The 19,658-nt window shown below is 37.5% G+C and overlaps 1 protein-coding gene across 1 annotated transcript in view; it reads left to right on the forward strand.

Annotated features, from left to right (window-relative positions):
• CFAP54 (cilia and flagella associated protein 54) overlaps nt 1-19,658 on the forward strand; it is a 252,382-nt gene that overhangs the window by 194,141 nt on the left and 38,583 nt on the right. The window contains exons 60-64 of the mRNA XM_036301177.1: nt 640-738; nt 1,575-1,716; nt 2,413-2,586; nt 4,269-4,492; nt 9,338-9,508. Of these exons, the coding sequence (XP_036157070.1) occupies nt 640-738; nt 1,575-1,716; nt 2,413-2,586; nt 4,269-4,492; nt 9,338-9,508 (810 nt within the window). The remainder of the gene's footprint in view (nt 1-639; nt 739-1,574; nt 1,717-2,412; nt 2,587-4,268; nt 4,493-9,337; nt 9,509-19,658) is intronic.

The raw sequence follows: 19,658 nt of genomic DNA on the forward strand, positions 1-19,658 counted from the left end.
CAGAACACACATGCACACACTCAATGTAAAACATATCTTCATTCATTGTTACTTTTTGCTATTCTATGGAATTTTATGATGCCATCATCCCTTTAATAGTTTCCTATTTAGAAATATGATAAGCAAATACCTATAAAAATCTTTGAGTAGTATTCTTATTTCTGACCTCATTACAAGTAATAGATTCAAATTTATAGCTTTTCTATTAAAATAGTAAATGTAATTTTAAGTAAACACATTATTCAAGATGCCATTGGTGTTCATTTTGTTATTATTCAGATAATGCAAGCTCATTATAGAAAATCAGAAAAAAAAATATGGTAAGAAATAATTCAATCACCCTTAAAACCTGGGAAACACTGTTAATTTTCCCTGCTTGTATATACAGGGGATATATTTATGTACATATCCTTATTAAAATGGGATCATATTTTGCGTTGTATATTGTAACCTACACTTTTCTGCCCCAATATACTTTTAACATCTTTTCATGACAATAGATACATAGACATTGTTTTTCTTAATGGCTACATAGTATTCTACTAACTTGTCATCTTCAGAAGATGAGAAAATTGATCAGGAAACTTTATGATATCTTTATATATGTCTTTATCATGAAACATTTCCCACATTTTTTAGGCTTTTACCAGAAGGCATAGTTCTATTAAAGAACCAACAGTAAACAGATTTGAAATATACAGTTCACTGGCCTGGATTGCGATAAGAGCTGCTGCACAGGTTGGCGTGATGTTTATTTAATCTTCTTTTTATTGTAATATCGGTATTTTTCACCTTCCAGCTGTTAAGGTAACACAATGTATTTGTATAAGAGAAAGGACGTTTTCATGTCCCTTGGGCCAATGAGGTTTCTTTGGGAAGATTTATACTTTTAATATAGATAGTGTGGGTTTTTTTATCTTTAAATTCTTTATTAGTTAAGGTATTACAACTGTGTCCTCATCCCCTCCATTAATATAGATAGTGTTTTTAATCACTGTTAGCCAGACCTGGCTTTGTTTGTTTCAACTTTCTTTAAAGAAGATATTGGCAGATACACACGTGCACATATTTGACATTTTGGCAAATATCTGTCATAGCTAGGTGAGGTAGCCTATTTAAAGTGATTTATACATTAATTAAATTGCCAACAGTGATAATTTATTTGACTATGATATATTACGCATGTTGGGGAAAACATTATTTTTGAGGTTGTCTTTGTATTGTCTTCCATGTATGTTGAATGCTATTTTATGAATTCTCTCCTTCACATTATTTACGTAATGAGTGATCTATGAATCAGAAAGCTTACATTTACTAATTCTTTTTTTTTTCAAATATATTTTTATTGATTTTTTACAGAGAGGAAGGGAGAGAGATAGAGAGTTAGAAACATCGATAAGAGAGAAACATCGATCAGCTGCCTCCTGCACATCTCCTACTGGGGATGTGCCCGCAACCCAGGTACATGCCCTTGACCGGAATCGAACCTGGGACCTTTGAGTCCGCAGGCCGACGCTCTATCCACTGAGCCAAACCGGTTTCGGCTACTAATTCTAATTATGCATTTATTTAAGGTCAGTAAAGCTGTGCTGGCAATTAACTTGCTTATTGGAAAGAAGAACGTTAGGACTGATCAAGTCAGTCAAGCGGCATTACTTAGCATCCCAGAATTTGCCACTGTGGACCTTTTGTCTTCATATACAGATTATTTGCTTGGTATGTTTGAGTGTATATGAATTATGATTTATTTATATTATTGTCAATACTTATCATTTTCCGATTTTAGTGCCTGTCAATTCCTTAGGGAAGTGAAATGATATTTGATTTTAATTTGCATTTCTCTGATTTTCAGTGATGCTAAAAATTTTGGCCATTTGGGTTTTCTTTTCTATGAGTTTCCTGTTGAAATTCTCTGTCCAGTTAAAATAATATTTTTATTGATTTCAGAGAGGAAGGAAGAGGGAGAGATAGAAACATCAATGATGAGAGAGAATCATTGATTGGCTGCCTCTTGTGTATGCCCCACACTGGGGATGGAGGCACAACCAGGCATGTGTTCTGACTGGGAATCAAACTGTGACCTCCTGGTTCCTGGGTCGACTCTCAACCACTGAGCCACACCAACCAGGTCTTTGGACTGTTTAATTTTTCTATTGGACTGTTTGATTTTTCTTATTGATTGATGCAAGGGTTATATATATTAGAGAGAATCACTTTACATGTGCTTTAAATATCTTTTCTAGGTCTATGGTTTATCTTTTAACTTTGTGTTTATTATTTTTTGTGGCACATTTTTTAAAAAAATCAAATGTAGTCAGTCATATGTGTTGGTTTTTCCTTTATAAATTGGACTTTTTTTCATGTTGTTATTTTTCAAGAAAAGCATATTTGTTGTTATTTTTTAACTTTCAGATAAGTACCAAGTTGCCTTCCAGACTGGTCATCCATTTTTTTACCAAACTGATGACAAACCTGAGCACACAGATGCTATAAAAAAGACTCCGACTAAAGTAGATATTACCTGGATCCTTCTACTACGCTACTACATTCACCTGCAAAGGATTAATAACATGAGCAAGCTGCTAGGTAAGTTTTTGATGTGTTAAGAAAGAACATATGTCCTTCCTATTTCTGTTTAGGTCAAGTTTCTTATTTAGAATTATAAAATACTTCTGATATCTTTCTGAGTGAATTCTCATCAGAAAACAAAAATTTCAGAGGTTCTTAACCTGAGACACACAGACCTTTGAATACAATAATATTCCAATATAATTGATTTCCTTTGATATTTTATGTTTTACTGCATGCACTTAAAAATATTATTGATTGCCAAATTGACCCATGGCTTGAAACAGTTAAGAACCAGAATGATTGCCCTAATTGGTTTGGCTCAGTGGATAGAGCATTGGCCCTTGGACTGAAGGGTCCCCTGTTTGGACCTCGGTTGTAGGCTTGATCCCCATCCTTGGTTGGGGTGCATGCAGGAGGCAACCAATCAATGTGTCTCTCTCACATTGATGTTTCTTACTCTCTGTCTCTCCCTCTCCCTTCCACTCTCTCAAAAAATCAAGGAAACATATCCTCGGGTGAGGGTTAACAACACAAAAGAACCAAAGTGATCATAATTTGACAAGCTTATAAAAGGAACAAGGTGAAAGTTTGGTTTTAAGGAGAGAATCTTTTAGTATCCAGTATGTAAAAGAGAAGAAATGTATGACTTCAGATAGGATATTTAACTCCATGGATTTGTTTTGTTAAGTTTTTAATTTTATCATTGATGTATCTAAAGAATATCCAGAAAAACTGGTAACGTCTTCTTTACATCAGTCCCTTTTGTGGTTTCATGACAATGTATATTATTGTTTTTAATCTGTGCCCATGAACTTGGTGATTCAATTAGACCCACCCCAGGTCCTAGTGATAGAGAAGCCAGCAGGGCTAATAGTCGCACAGTGGCTAAGCATAGTTATCAGGAGTTTGCTAACTTCTGAAACAGGCACTCAGAAGGCATCAGGGGTAAAAGGTGCATTGCAGTAGGTGTGAGAACAATAGAAGTTAAGTGGCGAAGGAAGCGGACATGAGCCAGTGCAGGAGACTCTGCCCCATATCAACTCAGCTCACCTCTGAATTCACCTGCTGGTACTTCCCATGTCAGGTGCCCACAGTGTACTGCTTTTCTGCTCTGAGTTTTCTCTTACTGAGGCTGAAAGAAAGGACCATCTACCAGGATTCCACACATCCGGGAGTAGCCTTGGGCGAATGAAGCGGGGAACTGCGAGGTTAACCTTCCAGCTTCCCAGTCCTGTGATGGACAGTTCTTTTCTCCGAAGGGCCCCATCAAGACTGAGCCTTCATTGTTCATAATTGTAGCCCATTCATTACCTCACTCTAATTGGCTCTTTCCTTTCCTCTGTCACACTTTGCCGATTCCCTCACTTGTGCTCCTTAGATCACTTCAAATAAGTTACCTGCACCTAAATTCTTGCTTTAAGATCTTTGGGGGAGAGGGAAGAGCCTCAAACACGATAGAATATTTTACATTTTTAAATCTTGGAGCCTGAATTAACATCCTGACATGCTTCTGAGATTTTCTTTCCTTTCTGTGGCAAGAGGCAATTCCATTAGCATATAAGCTCTAAAAATGGAGGATGGTTGTTGGGAGCTGAGGTGGGAGGTACAGGACAGTGGTTAGTGAATAAAACCCAATAATATTGAGACCGTTCTGCTATCTAATATAACTCTAAATGAAGGTATTTTTCTTCCTTCAGCATCTCCAAAGCCAGGTTCTGGAATTTCTTTACCAGATGATACACTTCTCACGTCCCTTTTCAACTCTGGGTTGATTTTGCGCCAAAAAGAAATGCATAACTTTCTTAAAAAATTTTTACTTCTGTATTCTTCCTCTTGTATTGATGAATTTCCAAGAGAACTATTTCAAGAATTGGAAAACCAATTTTGTTTAGAAAAAAACTTATTTGAATCATCAGCCAAGGTAATGTTTTAGAACATTAGAGATTGTCATAAAACTTCTAAAGCCATCCTTATGTTTCTGAAGGGAGCACATTAATCTCAATGCTGGCACGAAGATTTCTAGGTTCCCCCAGAGTTCCCGGGGCGGCCCCTTTCTGTTTTGCCATGTCGAGAAGCCAACCAAACATCCTCATTTTTAGGAAAGTTCATATTTCAAGTGTTATGGCTGCTCTCATAAATCTTCAGAATGCCTCAGAATTTTCTTTATTCCTGCAAATAACATCTCTCCGGCAGTCATTTTGCGTGTATTTTTCAAATCATTCATGTGTGTATTTCTTAGAATCACATGTGAATAAGTAGGGTAAAAATTTTAAATAAATTAAAAGTTTGAAGTTTGTTTTTCAAAATGTTATTACATTGGATGGACTTTCCCAAAATATGTAATGTGGAAACTTCTTTTAAGTTACCTATTGAAGAGAAATAAAAAGAGGTAGTATAAATGAAGTTTTTTTAAAAGCTACTAGGGTCTTGAATACTAGTAATGTTTCAATAAGCTACCAAAAAAGATAGATTGGAAGATACTGAAAAGTAAAGGGGTCGTATTGAACATAGAAATGTGTATCTTCAACATTTTGCAGTTTGGTATCTTCAACAAACACATGTTGAATAATAACAGTATACCAGATCCTCTTAGTTGGCAGAGAAAAAGAAATCGATAAAGCCTCCTCCTTGTACATTGTTTGTTGTGGTAGCAGAGAAACATGGTAGAGTTAGAGCAGAAGAAAATCACAGAACTTCATAGATTTTTTTAAAAGAGAAAATGGCAGGGTTAGTATCAGATAGAATGTAACAATTTAAATCTATTAGTTATTTTTTGAATAGTGGGTAAGGGCTGATTGGCAAAGGATAGATGAAAGGGAGTTATCCAAGAGAGAGATGATGAGGTAATGAAGTGTATGATCTCAGAAATGGGAAGGAAAGGGTACATGTAAAAGATATTGCTTAAGTAAAATTGGAAACAAAACACCTTAGTGTCCCTATGAAGACAGAAAGTAAAGAAGAGGAAATTCTAAGTCTATTACAACATTGGAACTTCTGTCTATGATCCTCGGGGCATGGTAACACCATTATCAGATATAGCAAAACCTGGAGAATGAGAACGTGTGGAGGAGGCTGGTTTATTATGCTCTGTAGATAGAGTTTGAGATTCTAATAGAAAACTCAAGTGGACATAGTGTATTGTAAGTTTCCAATAGGTATTTGTGAAATGAATAAATCAAATTAATTGCATAGAATTATTTCAAAACTTAAAAAATTACTCATTTATTTTGAATTATTTTGACTTTGGACTTCACCATTATAGCACTTTAATTTTTGAAATTATAGTCTTGCCCATGCCAGACCTGACCACATTTCTATTGTCAACCATCTCAGAGAAGTGACCTGAAAACTGGCTTGTTCCAAATTGAGAACCTTTGCTCATCTTGTCCTATTAGAAAATGATAGCCTATATCCTACTAGTAAACTTATGTTTTAGGTGGATAATACTTTTTTTAATCACTGTTTTGAGTGAGAGTGGGGGTGACTGTTAATACATAATGATTTTTTTTAAACGACTGTTAATAAACTGTGGTTTTTAAAAAGTAGTGGGAAGACCCACCAAGGAATATTTAAGAATTCAGTTAAAGCAGTGATTGTCAGTTGGGGTGAAGGAGTTGTCCCCAGGACAATGTATTGGAATCCACATGGGAGAATTTTTCAAATTATTTCCTAGATACTGGGGTATTGGCAGCATTGTCATTTCCTGCCCAGATTCTAAATAATTTGAGAAATAGAGTAAGACAGATTGGGATTCAAACATGCTTGCCTTTATGAACCATAAAGTTGACATTTTAGGATATAGTTATATTTACTGAAAAATGGGCTTCCTAGTAGTCAGTAGCAAAGTGGACAGATTTACCAATCCAGCCATGTGTTGTTTTGTTGTTCTGTTTTGGCTTTGGTCACTACAGGCCTCCTTAAAAATCTGTGGGGACACAGTCCCCTTTAAAATATGTCATATGAAGGCGCATAGAATATTCACTCCCTACAAATCATTCGCTCCTAAGACATAAGAGCAGAACTATGCGTATCCAAAATTCTATTCTCCAAATTCATCAATCAAGTAACTCTCTCCCAGGGAGATGAGTGAGAGGAGATGGGAAAGGCAGGAATGTAATGTTAATGCCTGGCCTTCTCCAGGGATGGAAGCGGTAGATAGTGGGATGAAATAGTTTCCCTTGAGTATTTTCGTATTAAGGTCAGCCTATCCTTACCCAGTTCCTCAGGACAGTGCTCCAATGTACAGCCCTGAATGTGTTGTGGCTACATGTGACATCTCTAGTGGCAGCAATGTTATCGAAGGGATTTTCCACCCTGTTTGCTCTTTTTTTTGGATATAATTAGTGTAACACTCGCCAAGGATAGTCAGCTCTGGGGATCACTGCTTCCTGGCTGACAGGTGTAAGCCACCTAATCATGTGTTTGTTTCACTGGGGGAGACAGCTAACACGCATAAAGCCTTTTGGATTTTTAAAAAAATAAACTCCAAGCTTGGTTGATTTTTATAATGACATTTTTTTGAGCCTTTAATCACTCTGGAGACTGTTTCAAGCAAACTCCTTCCATGATTTGCTACTTAAACCTGCTCCCCGGCTACCCGCCCCCACACACACAAAGGAGTAGATGCCTTACCAGAACTGTCCTCGCTGTGTGTCCTGCTCCTCAGTTTTGTGGGTCTGTGTCATGGCCAAACAAAGGTGCTGCACAAAGCCGGCTAAAAGTCCCCCCCCCCAGAAGGATATGATTAAAATTGTGCACGATGCTGAATTATCCATGTTTAGACTATGCCTGTGACAGTCTGTGGAAGGCCAAATATTTGTGCAGAGTGACTTGTTGTTTATGGAACTGTGGCAAACAACAGTTTTCCTGGCAGGTCTGGATTTCATTCCTTTCAAAGAATAAATCAAACATATCAAAGTACTCAGTATATATAGTATATCCCATCAATTAGCAGATGTAATTAATCCCATTAGCAGCTAGGTAATGTTTTTAAAGATAATGGAAAATTACATGCCTATTTTGATAATGACTTCTGTTAAAATTCACCATTGCTAGACCATCATGCCAATGCTAATAAACACTGTATATATTAAAGAGAAAGCTATTTGATTATTTTCTACATTTAGCTAGTTATTAAATACTAGAGGCCTGTTGCACAAAATTCATACAGAAGGCCCCAGCTGGCCCTCACAGCCCTGGCTGCCTTGACCAGCCCTTGCAGCCCCAGCTTTGTCCAGAGGGTTGTCTGGAAGGTCATTCTGCTGTACAGTCTAATTAGCATATTAGCTCTTTATTATAGAGGATAAATTCTTTGCTGAAAGAGTTATCAGACCCCTGAAAGACATGCAGATATGAAAAATATGATAAATTATTTTTGTGAATTAATTGTTCATCTGATTTTTTTGGTGAACTGCCTGACATAGAATTAATTTTTAAAAAATATTTTTTATTGATTTCAGAGAAGAAGGGAGAAGGAGAGATAGAAACATCAATGATGAGGAAGAATCATTGATCAGCTGCCTCCTGCATGTCCCACATTGGGGATCGAGCCTGCAACCCAGGCATGTGCCCTGAGCCAAATCAAACCATGTTGTCCTGGTTCATTGGTCAAGGCTCAACCACTGCCACACCAACTGGGCAGACAATCTTAATTAAGCACTTTAATATGATTATTTAACTCTGATAGTTTTGATTATTGTACATTTTAGTTGTGCGTTTAGTATCATAGTGCTATCAAGTGAGGATTCTGGCTTATCATATCCTTTCATGATAGTTTCTTGACATTTTTGAAGTTTTCACCTTTAATTCTACCTTTCAGTCAAGGCACATTTTTTTCTTGTGTCAGTAGACAACTTGAAAGGTCAATGTCTTTCTTTTTCTTTTTCTTTTATTTTGAAGAGTTGCATTGACAGCCTTATATTTTATCTTGAATAGGCTCAGAAATAAGGGGAGGTATAAAGCCTTGTACAAACAACAGGCATTTCTTTCTGGGCACTGACATGGTCTCCGTGGTCACTGAGCCTTGAGATAACTTAGATGTCAAGAGGGGAGTGGAATTGCTTCCCAGCCACCATGATGTAATATTGGGAATAACAAGAACTTAATTTTGAAATTAGTTCACACCCCATTGAAGAAGGTCCTTTTTAGACTTCAGATATTAACACTACTATTATCCCTAAGGCTAGCCTTATTTTGTTGATATTAATCAACTTAAAAAACTTAGTAAATAATTTGTGAAATTCTAGCGCTTATGATTCTTGAAAACTTTTGATTCAGAGACAAAGTTTCATCAAAGAAGCTGGGCCCAGATTTACAAAGGAAATGAGAACAATGGATTTTAACATTTTAGAGCAAATGCTGTATCTTATTTTGCTTATGGCACTGCAAAAAATTATGACCATACTCTCAGTAGATTTGCCACTAAATAAATCAGAAAAATGTAGAAGAGGATGTTCTTATAATCCATGGTGACCTTGAGAGTGAAATGATGGCATGGACATTTTCACTTCTAGATCTTTAATTTGGGATACTCGCCAAAGTGGAAAACATTTATTGAGTCCTCTGGGTTTCAAAGCATATTTTTCTGTAAGAGAATTCTCTCCGTGGTAATCAGGGACAGTTTTAAGATCCACATCCATAACACAAGCTGAAAGAATTTCCAGATTTATCCAATGTAGCCCATGTTGACTGTATATCAAATGAATGTTTGCAAAATTGAATGAATTCATTACCAGCAATTAAACTGATGTTTTGGTTTGTTCCCCAGGGACCTCGTGAAAGTTCCGTACATTCCATTTTATCATTAAAGTTGCTTTCCAGCCAAAGTACTGTTGATTCAGTTTCATCAGATATGGCAATACAAGCTTTAAACAAAGAACTTTGCTTTCAATGGTACATCCCTCCCCTGGAAAGACCTCCAATGGAAGTAGAACCTATGGTATGAAACATAATTACAAAGCTGAATCTTATATTTAGAGATAATGTTTAACTTTCAGAGTAGAGAATATCCTTTTATATAGACAAAAAAATACAGCAATATAGAAACTATGTTGTCTAATAGAATAAATCTGACCAAGAAAATCCTAGGAAAGTCTTCAAGCTGAGATCATTTTCCTTTTCCCTAATCTTAAAGGGAAATTTTCCAAGGTGTCACCATTACATATGTTTGACTTTTTTTCTTTGTAATTACTCTTTATCACATTTAAGGAATTATTTTTTTCTACTGCCACTTTGCTAAGAATTTTTATCATGAATATTTTACTGTGTCTATTAAGATGAATTTATAATTTTTGTCTTTTAATATGTTAATGTATTTTTTAAATGTTAAATCAACCTTGTGTTTCTGAGATAAACTCTAATGGGTCATAATGTATTAATTTTACTGGATTCAGTTTGCTATGTTTTTTTTTTTTATATTTCTTTTTTTTTATTAACTTTTTTTTTAATTAAATCTTTATTGTTCAGATTATTACATTTGTTCCTCTTTCCCCCCCCCATAACTCCCCTCCTCCCAGTTCCCACCCCACCCTCTGCCCTCACTCCCCACCCACTGTCCTCATCCATAGGTGCACAATTTTTGTCCAGTCTCTTCCCGCATCTCCCACACTCCTTTCCCCCCCAAGAATGGTCAGTCCATTCCCTTTCTATGTCCCTGATTCTATTATAATCACCAGTTCATTCTGTTCATCAGATTATTTATTCACTTGATTCTTAGATTCACTTGTTGATAGATGCATATTTGTTGTTCATAATTTGTATCTTTACCTTTTTCTTCCTCTTCCTCTTCTTAAAGGATACCTTTCAGCATTTCATATAATCCTGGTTTGGTGGTGATGAACTCCTTTAGCTTTTCCTTATCTGTGAAGCTCTTTATCTGACCTTCAATTCTGAATGATAGCTTTGCTGGATAAAGTAATCTTGGTTGTAGGTTCTTGGTATTCATCACTTTGAATATTTCTTGCCACTCCCTTCTGGCCTGCAAAGTTTCTGTTGAGAAATCAGCTGACAGTCGTATGGGTATTCCCTTGTAGGTAACTGAGTTTCTTTCTCTTTCTGTTTTTAAGATTCTCTCTTTGTCTTTTGCTCTTGGCATTTTAATTATGATGTGTCTTGGTGTGGTCCTCTTTGGATTCCTTTTGTTTGGGGTTCTCCGCGCTTCTTGGACCTGTAAGTCCATTTCTTTCACCAGGTGGGGGAAGTTTTCTGTCATTATTTCTTCAAATAGGTTTTCAATATCTTGCTCTCTCTCATCTTCTGGCACCCCTATAATTCTGATGTTGGTACGCTTGAAGCTGTCCCAGAGGCTCCTTACACTATCCTCGCATTTTTGGATTCTTTTTTCATTTTGCTTTTCCGGTTGGGTGTTTTTTGCTTCCTCGCATTTCAAATCATTGACTTGATTCTTGCGCTCCTCTGGTCTGCTGTCGGGAGTCTGTATAATATTCGTTATTTCAGTCCGTGTATGCTTAATTTCTAGTTGGTTCCCCAATATAACATCGAGTGTCTCATTAGTTTTCTTGTAGATCTCATTAAGTTTATCGGCGGCTTCTTAACAGTTCTTGAGAGACCTTAAAAGTGTGGTTCTGAACTCTATATCTTCCATTGACAATTTTGTCCTGTTTCTTTGTCTCCGCATTTTGTTATGCTTCCTTGGTGCACCCCCTAGTGGTCTTTGTGTGCAGTCTTATAGTTAAACCTTGATTGTTGTAGCTAATACCAGGGAGGGTTTGACCTCCAGGCCAAGTGGCTATGAGAATCAGCTGTGTCTGCAGTGAGAGAACTTCTGTCCTCTAGGGAGGTGCTAATCTAGCCTTTGCCTGAGGCTATCCGGCAAATGCCTCTGTGCAGGGCTTGGGCGGGGCGGGTTGCACAGGATCAACAGGGTGGGCCGGAGAGAGCAGTTATGGCGGCTCTCAGTCCTGTCCCCAGGGGCTCTGCCTCTCTGAGTCCCAGCACCCACTGCAAACCTCGGAGAGAAAGCTGCACTCGCTCTGACCGAAGCCAGACAGTCCTGCTTCTCCCGTTTGAGTCTGGGTCCCTAAAGACTCGCCTGTATCTGGAGCTCAGAGTCTGCGACTCCCTCCCGATTGAAAACGCCAACCGCGCCCTCCGCCGCCAGCCCGCTCCACGCACTCCGCACCTCAGAACTTGACTTCAGCACTGAGCCTCCTCTGAGTGTCCGTATGCATTTCTCTTTCCTCCTAGTTGTAGGACTTCCACTCAGCCAGCGTTCCTGTGGTTCTGGGTGATGTCCGTTCCGTTTTTTAGTTTCACTTTTGAAGTAGTTGTTCAAGGCAGCAAACTCCGGCGTTAACCTATGCCGCCATCTTGGTTCTCAGTCCTGGATTCAGTTTGCTATGTTTTGTATTAGACTTTCGCCACTGCTTTCGAGAGTAATATTGGGCTATAAATTTTCCTTTTCATACTGTCCTTGTGAGATATTATTTTGTTTCAAGCTTTTGCTAAACTCATAAAATGAGTTGATAAATATAATCATATTTTTCTCTTCTGGTGAAATTTGTAGTAACCTTTTTCTTCAAATATTTGGTAAGAGCTCATTAGTAAAGCCATCTGTTCTTAGCTGTGTGTGTGTGTGTGTGTGTGTGTGTGTGTGTGTGAAAATATAAGACTCATGATATAATTCTCAATAGTTAGAGGTAGTTGTTAAGCACTAATCTTTACTAATGTACTGGTTCGGAGTTGGTAACAGTTCTGTTTGGGACAATATCTGTTCTAATAGTAACTATGCCAAAACTCTGTAGAACATTGAGGTTTTCTATTTCTTCTGAGTCAGTTTTATTTAAGTTGCTTTTTCCAGGAATTTTCCCATTTTATTTAAAATTTTTTTTCACTTTTAATCTGCTACATTTGTAGTGAAGTGCCCCTTTTCATTCTTATTTGTGTACTTTTTCTTGATCATTGTCACCAAAGGTTTCTTATTGGTTAGTTTTATTTCATTAATCAATATATACTTCTACTTTACCTTCCTAGCTACTGGCTTCTTGAGATAGCTGTTTAGCTCAATATTTAGTCCTTTCTTTCCTAATATATGCATTTTAAGGCCATACATTTCTCTCTAAACATTGCTTTGGCTCCATCCTACATATTTTTTAATAGTATTATCATGATTCAGTTAAAAATCGTCTTTCAATTTCTATGATTTCTTCGACTCATGAGCCATTTCAACATGTGTTTCTTAAATTCTGAACTACATGGAGTGTTTCTAGTTATCGTTTTTATTTTTTCCTAGATTATGTTGCTCTGAGGTAATAAAAAATGCTCTGTATGATTAATATTTGTTGAAACTTGTTTTTTCCTCCAGGAAAAAGTTTGTTATGTAAATATCCCATTTCTCTTAAAAAAGAATGTGTACTCCTCAGTTATAGAGGCAGTTGTTCATACATGTCTCAAAGGTCAGTCTGGCTGGTCTTATTCAATATTCTGTATTCTTGCTGATTTTTATATTTTTGTTTGCCTTTTTTTTTAATCAATTGCTGAAAGAATTATGTTTAAGTCTCTCACAGTGATTGTTGTCATCTACTGTTTCCTTGTAGCTCTGTCAAATTTTGCTTTCCACCATCTGAGGGTGTATTCTTAGGCGCAATCTGATTGCTAACTGTTATCTTCTTGGTGAATTGAGAATGTTATCATTGTGAAGTGATTCATAGCCTTTTGGTAATAATGTGGATCTTTCCTCATAACCTCTGTTTTATTTGATGTTATTGGAGGAAAATAGCTTTCTCGTGGAGCTATTTTCAATGTATCTTTTTCCAACCTTTTACTTTCAACCCTTTTGTGTACTTGTGTTTTAATTTTGTTTTTAAATAAAAGGTATGCATTGGATAGTTTTAAAGACAGTTTAACAATTTTTTATTTTGACTGGAGAATTTAATACATTTAGATTTAGTGTAAATACTAATATTTTAAAGCTACAGTGTTACTTTGTGTTTTTACTTGTCTTAGCTTTTCTGTTTTTAATTTTGTTACTTCCTTTCTTTGGAATGATTATCTTTTGTCATTAATTTGTTTCTATGTGAGTTTTGAAATTATTCACCCCTTTTCCGTGCTTATAGTGGGTACTGTCAGGACAACATACATAACATAGTCGAAAGTTAATAAATGTTTTTACCCCTCTAATGGCTTATATGATATTACTGTGCATTTTAAAGCCCAAATAATATTATTTAAAGTTGTTTTATACAAGTTCGTTTCCTATATATTTTTCTACATATTCATTATTTGCTTTGGTTTTTTTAACGTTTCCTTGCATTTTAGACATTCCATGTAGGATCTTTTTTCTTAATTTTTGTAGAACTATATACTGTGGAAGGTTCTTTGGTTGGGCTCTTCTGGAGGCAAACACTCTCAATTTTTGTTTGCCTGGTAAATGTTATTGTTTTACATTTATTTGTGAAATAAGTCTTATAGAATAAAGAATTCAAGATTGGAAATTAATTTATTTCAGTATATGGATAATGTCATCTCTTTTATATTGCTGCTGTTGAGAATCAAACGGTTGTTGCTTTAAAAGTATTCTGACTTACTTCATTGGTTGCTGTTGAATATTCTCTTTGTCTTTACACAGTTTGACTGGGCATAATTATTTATTTATTTTGCTCACATTAGTGTAATGGTTTAGAACACAGAGTCTGGAGCCAAATGGCCTCGATTTGAATTCCAGCTCTGTCACTTAACAATTTTTTTGCACTTCAGTATATTAGTTAACTTTTCTGTAGCATGGTTACCTTCATCTGTAATTTGAGATAACTGTGTAAACACATAACCTCAATAAATAGTAGTTGTCATTATTATATCAAATTATTTTGCTGTTTTAAAGTTTGACAACTTCAGATATTTATGTAATACACTTGCTAAACATTATTTAAAAGCACCTTTTAAAGATTAGCAACAATATCTCTTTATAGATTGTTCAGCTACTTACCTTGTGCAGAAAAGAGAGTAAACTGTGCCTAACCAGCAAAATTAAAGTTCATAGCAAATTGGCGGGGAAAAAAAACTTAGTTTGCCTGTAAATGTTATTTACAAATTAGTATCACACATGTAACTCCTTATTTTAATATTTATTATCTTTACCTTTTTCGATATCTATGTCCATATGCATGGCTACACATTTGCAATAGAGCTAACTGAAGGGCAGGCAAGTGTTGGGGAGCAAGTTCAATATCAGTCCTTGAACTCTTGGAGATTGAACAGTGATTCAGATTCTTGGAATGTCTTGTAGAGAGGTCAAGCTTTTAAAAATAGAGCAGTTGGTCACTACAGACTTTTACAGAGGAGCTTTCTATGACAGAATTCCTTTTATTGCTTTGCTCTCTAAGAAGAGCCTCAGGCTTTCCCCTATAAAACCTCGGCTGCATAAGTTTTGCCATTTAGCATTTTTATTTACTTTTTGTCTCCTGCATTGGCCCATTTCTGCATTTCTCAGCTTTTGAGTGCTGTCCCCTCTAGCTTCGCCTCTGGTAGCTTCTGCTGCTCCTTTGACTCCTGTGACGTCTGTTACCTGTTAGACTGCGAAACCTCCTGGACTTACCTCTCTTTGCTCTCCAGCACCCTTTTCCAGTTAGCACCACCCCCCTCCAATTCTGCTTCCTCAGGCTGGCAACCTTTCTAACTCTTGGTCATTTCCATATTTCTTCTTATTCATACAAAAAGAGAAGCTTTAAGGCGCCACTCCCAGAAACATTTAAAGCTATGTCTCACATTTTGAAAGTACTTGCCTTTCCACCCCATTCCAAGCCAAATCTTTGCCAGATATCCCATATACATTTTGAAATAATAAATCTGTCATCTTTTTTTGAGAAATTTAGTGCAGTCGTTTTCAGACTGTAGTTCCGAGAATACCCCTAGGTCATGGAGTCACTATGGTGGGTGCTGAGTGGTAATATTTAAAAAAGAAATTAGATACAAGAAAAAAAATATCATCATGCACCACATACAGTAAGTGAAAATGTTTTCTGAAACTGTTGTCTCATGATGGACATGTTAAAATAGGAAATGTCTTAGGTCACTCTTCAGCATATGCCAGAATTTATTTATTTGCTAGCAAGAGAACCAACAGCGTGATAAAAGAGTACACCCGTTCGTAGTGGGCATGGGAAGAGAGAGATTACATAGTCGGGAAGCAGAATGTTTACCCAAGCAGCTGGCATTTTAAAAATGGGGAAGAAAGTACCAACTATAAAGTTCATTTCACAAGGTCGTAGAAATATCACACCCATAGCCATCTGGAACAGAATGATCTGAGAAGTTAATGCTAAGACTACATCTGTGGCTCATAATTAGAACAACTCGGTTTCACCCATCGACAACCATGTCTGACAATTAACATGGAAGCACGAACTGGTGTAAACAGAGATTAGAAGCAGAGCACCAAGTAACAAATTCTGATTGAAACAGGTTGCTTGAGTGATTTTCTTAAGCCACAAGCAGAGACTCAGAACATACAGTTGTCCCATTTCTTCGTTCAGGGACTTTTTTTCCCCTTTGACAATTAGTATGTATCTCTTGGGCCGTGATAAAAGATGTAGTTGCTGCCATAAATCACAGCCAAAAAAAAAATCAGGAAATACTGACTTGGGTAGGCTAGATCTTCTTGGTCCTAAGATTCTATATTTTTGTAAGGTAACACTGAAATTTGTCTGACTATTCAAATACTGGCTTATTCAAGTGTACATCTACTGCTCATTTTAATAGGCCTTTGGTTTCATGTTGAATAACTGGCTGAAGCTCATGAAACCCACAAGGTAATAGCATTAGTGAACACTTACTATGTTCCAAGCACTTTACTTATTATTAGTTTCACAGCGACTCTCTGGGGTAGATACTGTCTATCATTAGTCCTATTTTATAGAAGAGGAAACTGAGACACAGGATGGAGGAATGCCCGCTGGTATGAAGTCAGGACTGGAGCAGTCTGACTCCAAGTCTGCGTTCCTAAGTGTGGTGCTGCGTGGAGTCTTCAGCGATGGTCTGGCTGCAGGCATGTGTAGCCCCTGGGAAGGATGGTAATAGAAATTAATATCTGACTTAGGGCTTTAGATTTTCCAGGGACTTAGACGGTCATCAGATAACAGTACAAGTTAACATCGATTAATTCATCTTCTCAGTCCACTTTAGTTTACCTACCACACTGAAGCAGAAATGCTCGTGGAAACTACAGATGCTGGTGGCAGCAGAGTAGAAATCCTGGGACTGGGGATCTATATAATAAAAGCCTAAGCTATTCCACCGTTAAGGTGGAACAGCCAGAACAACCGGTTGCTGTGATGTGCACTGGCCACCAGAGGGCAGACGCTCAATGCAGGAGCTGCCCTCCTGGTAGTCAGTGCACTCTCACAGGGGGAGCGCCGCTCAGCCAGAAGCCGGGCTCATGGATGGTGAGCACAGTGGTGGTGGCGGGAGCCTCTCCCACCTCTGCAGCAGCACTAAGGAGCAGTGAGCTGAGTAGTAAGGAGCAACCAGGTGGGTGGTAAGGAGCGAGGGAATCCGGACTGCAAGAGGGATGTCCAACTGCTGGCTTAGGCCCGATCCCTGGGGGGATTGGGACATCCGGGGATCGGGCCAGCAGTTGTACATCCCTTGAGGGGTCCCAGACTGCAAGAGGGCACAGGCTGAGGGACCCCCTCCCGCCCCCTCACCCTCCAACCCCACTGCATGAATTTCGTGCACTGGGCCTCTAGTTTTCATATAAATTTTTTAGATAATTCAGAGGACTAGATATTTCATACCATGATACTTTAGAGTTAAGTTTATAATTTCTTAAGTATGAGGCTAGAAATTATCTGATCCTATTTGACAAAATTAGTAGAATATAGTAGAACCACATTGTGAGCTCTTCACTAGAACTTTGCGACAAAGGAAGCATGTTTTGATCAATTTCAGTATTTTCTAGAGACAGACAACAGAAAGACTTCCAGGGACTGTCATTTTCATGAACTTCCCAGACATGGTATTCTTTTAAACAATGACAACAACAACAACAAACAGCAACAATGAAAAGAATGGCTGATATAAGTCAAAGAGATGTACAGCTAGAGCTTATCCTTAAAAAGATATGACCAGTCCTAGCTGGTTTGGCTCAGTGGATATAGCATTGGCCTGTGGACTGAAGAATCCCAGGTTCAATTCCAGTCAAGGGCACATGCCTGGGTTACGGGCCTAATCCTTAGTAGGGGGGCATGCAGGAAGCAGCTGATCAATGATTCTCATTGTTAATGTTTCTATTTCTCTATCCCTCTCCCTTCCTCTCTGAAATCAAAAATATTTAAAAAATAAAATGAAAAGATATGACCGAGACCAAAAGTTTGTCTCGAATTTGTCTCAAGATGACCCCTTAGGATTTTTAGCTTTATTCTACCTTATCTCACTGTTTTGAGCATCCAGAGTTCCCAAGAAGATGCTTATATAGTAGGCTACACTGGAAACCTTCTCTGACTTCTCTTGGTATCACCCAAGTCAAATGTCATATCTGAAAAGAAACTAAGAGAGTGTGAACTTAGTTCAACACTCTCATTTTATAGGTCAGGAATCAAAGGCCCATGTAGGCTGAGCAACAATGCCACAACTCAGTGACAAAAATAGGAATGGAAGCCTAAGTCCTCTAATTCTTAATATTGATTTCTTTATAACACACATCTAACTCAATTACTAACTAAGCCAAAAATGCTGGCAGGATGACACAGGCTGGCCCACAGTGTGTTTCAGACCCTAGGACAGGACTGGATTAATTATTAGTTAGCACATGTCATTCAGGCTTGGCCAGTGGGCAATAGCATGACTACAGGCCCTTGAGATGCTAACAGGGTTGCACAGATAGATTGACACAGGAAGTAAAAAGACCTGAAATGTCATAATTTTAATGTTTAATTCCTTGTGTTTTTTTTTTCGGCATAAACTTTTAGGCTGAAAATTATTTCCCCTCAAAACGTGGGAGGCATTGCTCCACTGTGTCTGGCAATCCTGCATTGCTACCGCGAAGTCTGATCCATTCCGATTTCTAGTTCTTTGACTTTTTTCCTCGGGAAGATTCCCAGAGCTTCTGAAATCTCATGATGTGCCTGGGTGTGGCATCCATTGTGCTAGATAGTTTGGGTGCCCCATTCAAATCTTGAAAGTATAAATTCTTCAGTTAATGGAGATTTTTTCTTTGATAATTTTCTCAATCTGATTATATCTATACCTTCTGGAATTTCTGTTGAGATTGAGTGTTTTCTTTTCTCATACTCCCTATTTATGTTTTTAAATGTAGGTTTACTTTATATTCTTCAAATCTTTTATTATTAAGTTGCTATTATTATATAGTTTTTTAATTTTTAAGAGCTCTTTCTCATCTCTTTTATTGCCTCATGTTAATAGCACTGTGCTCCTTTTCACAGATGCAATATTGTCTTTCTTCTCTCTGAGGAAATTAATTATGGTTCCATTAAAGTTTTCTTCTGCCCTCTGTCTTAAAACTGATTCTCCAAGTTCCTTTTCATTTCATGTCTAGTGACTGTTGGCTAGCCATTCGTATGTAGAGACAGTGAGAAGCATGTCGAGTCAGGCTTAATGATCTATAGGCCTCATTACAGGGTAATTGCAGTAGCCAGCAGTTTCATTGGAGGATGCTGAAATGCCAGTCTCTGTAGGTCTTTTCTCTTTGGTCAATTTCCTGTAGGAGGATTTTTTAAGATTCCTATCTGGTTTCATACATTATGGGAAAGGGCTGGAGTGGGGGAAGGGGACGTCTCTTGTTCAGAATATAGGCTTTCACTTAATTTCAGTGTTCTCTAGTTCAGCACCCATTCATGTACCTAATGTTCCTAAGCATAGATTTTTTATGATTTAACTTCAGCAGAGAGTAAAAAGGAGGGGATTAAGCTAGCAGGGAGGAGACCAGGGAAGGGAAGCGGGGAGTCTCCTGGTATCATGGACTCAGAGAAGGGATGGCAATGAAGCATCCATCTTATATAAAAACTGCTGTTTGAAATTTTAACCCTGCTATTTTGGCTTCTGTAAATGTTTGCTTGCTTAAATAAGACTACTCCCATTTCAGAGAGGCCATTTAACCTTCCCCAGACGAAGTTATC

The sequence above is a fragment of the Myotis myotis genome, unplaced genomic scaffold (genome assembly GCF_014108235.1).
Source record: "Myotis myotis isolate mMyoMyo1 unplaced genomic scaffold, mMyoMyo1.p scaffold_m19_p_3, whole genome shotgun sequence".
Taxonomy (NCBI): Eukaryota; Metazoa; Chordata; class Mammalia; order Chiroptera; family Vespertilionidae; genus Myotis; species Myotis myotis.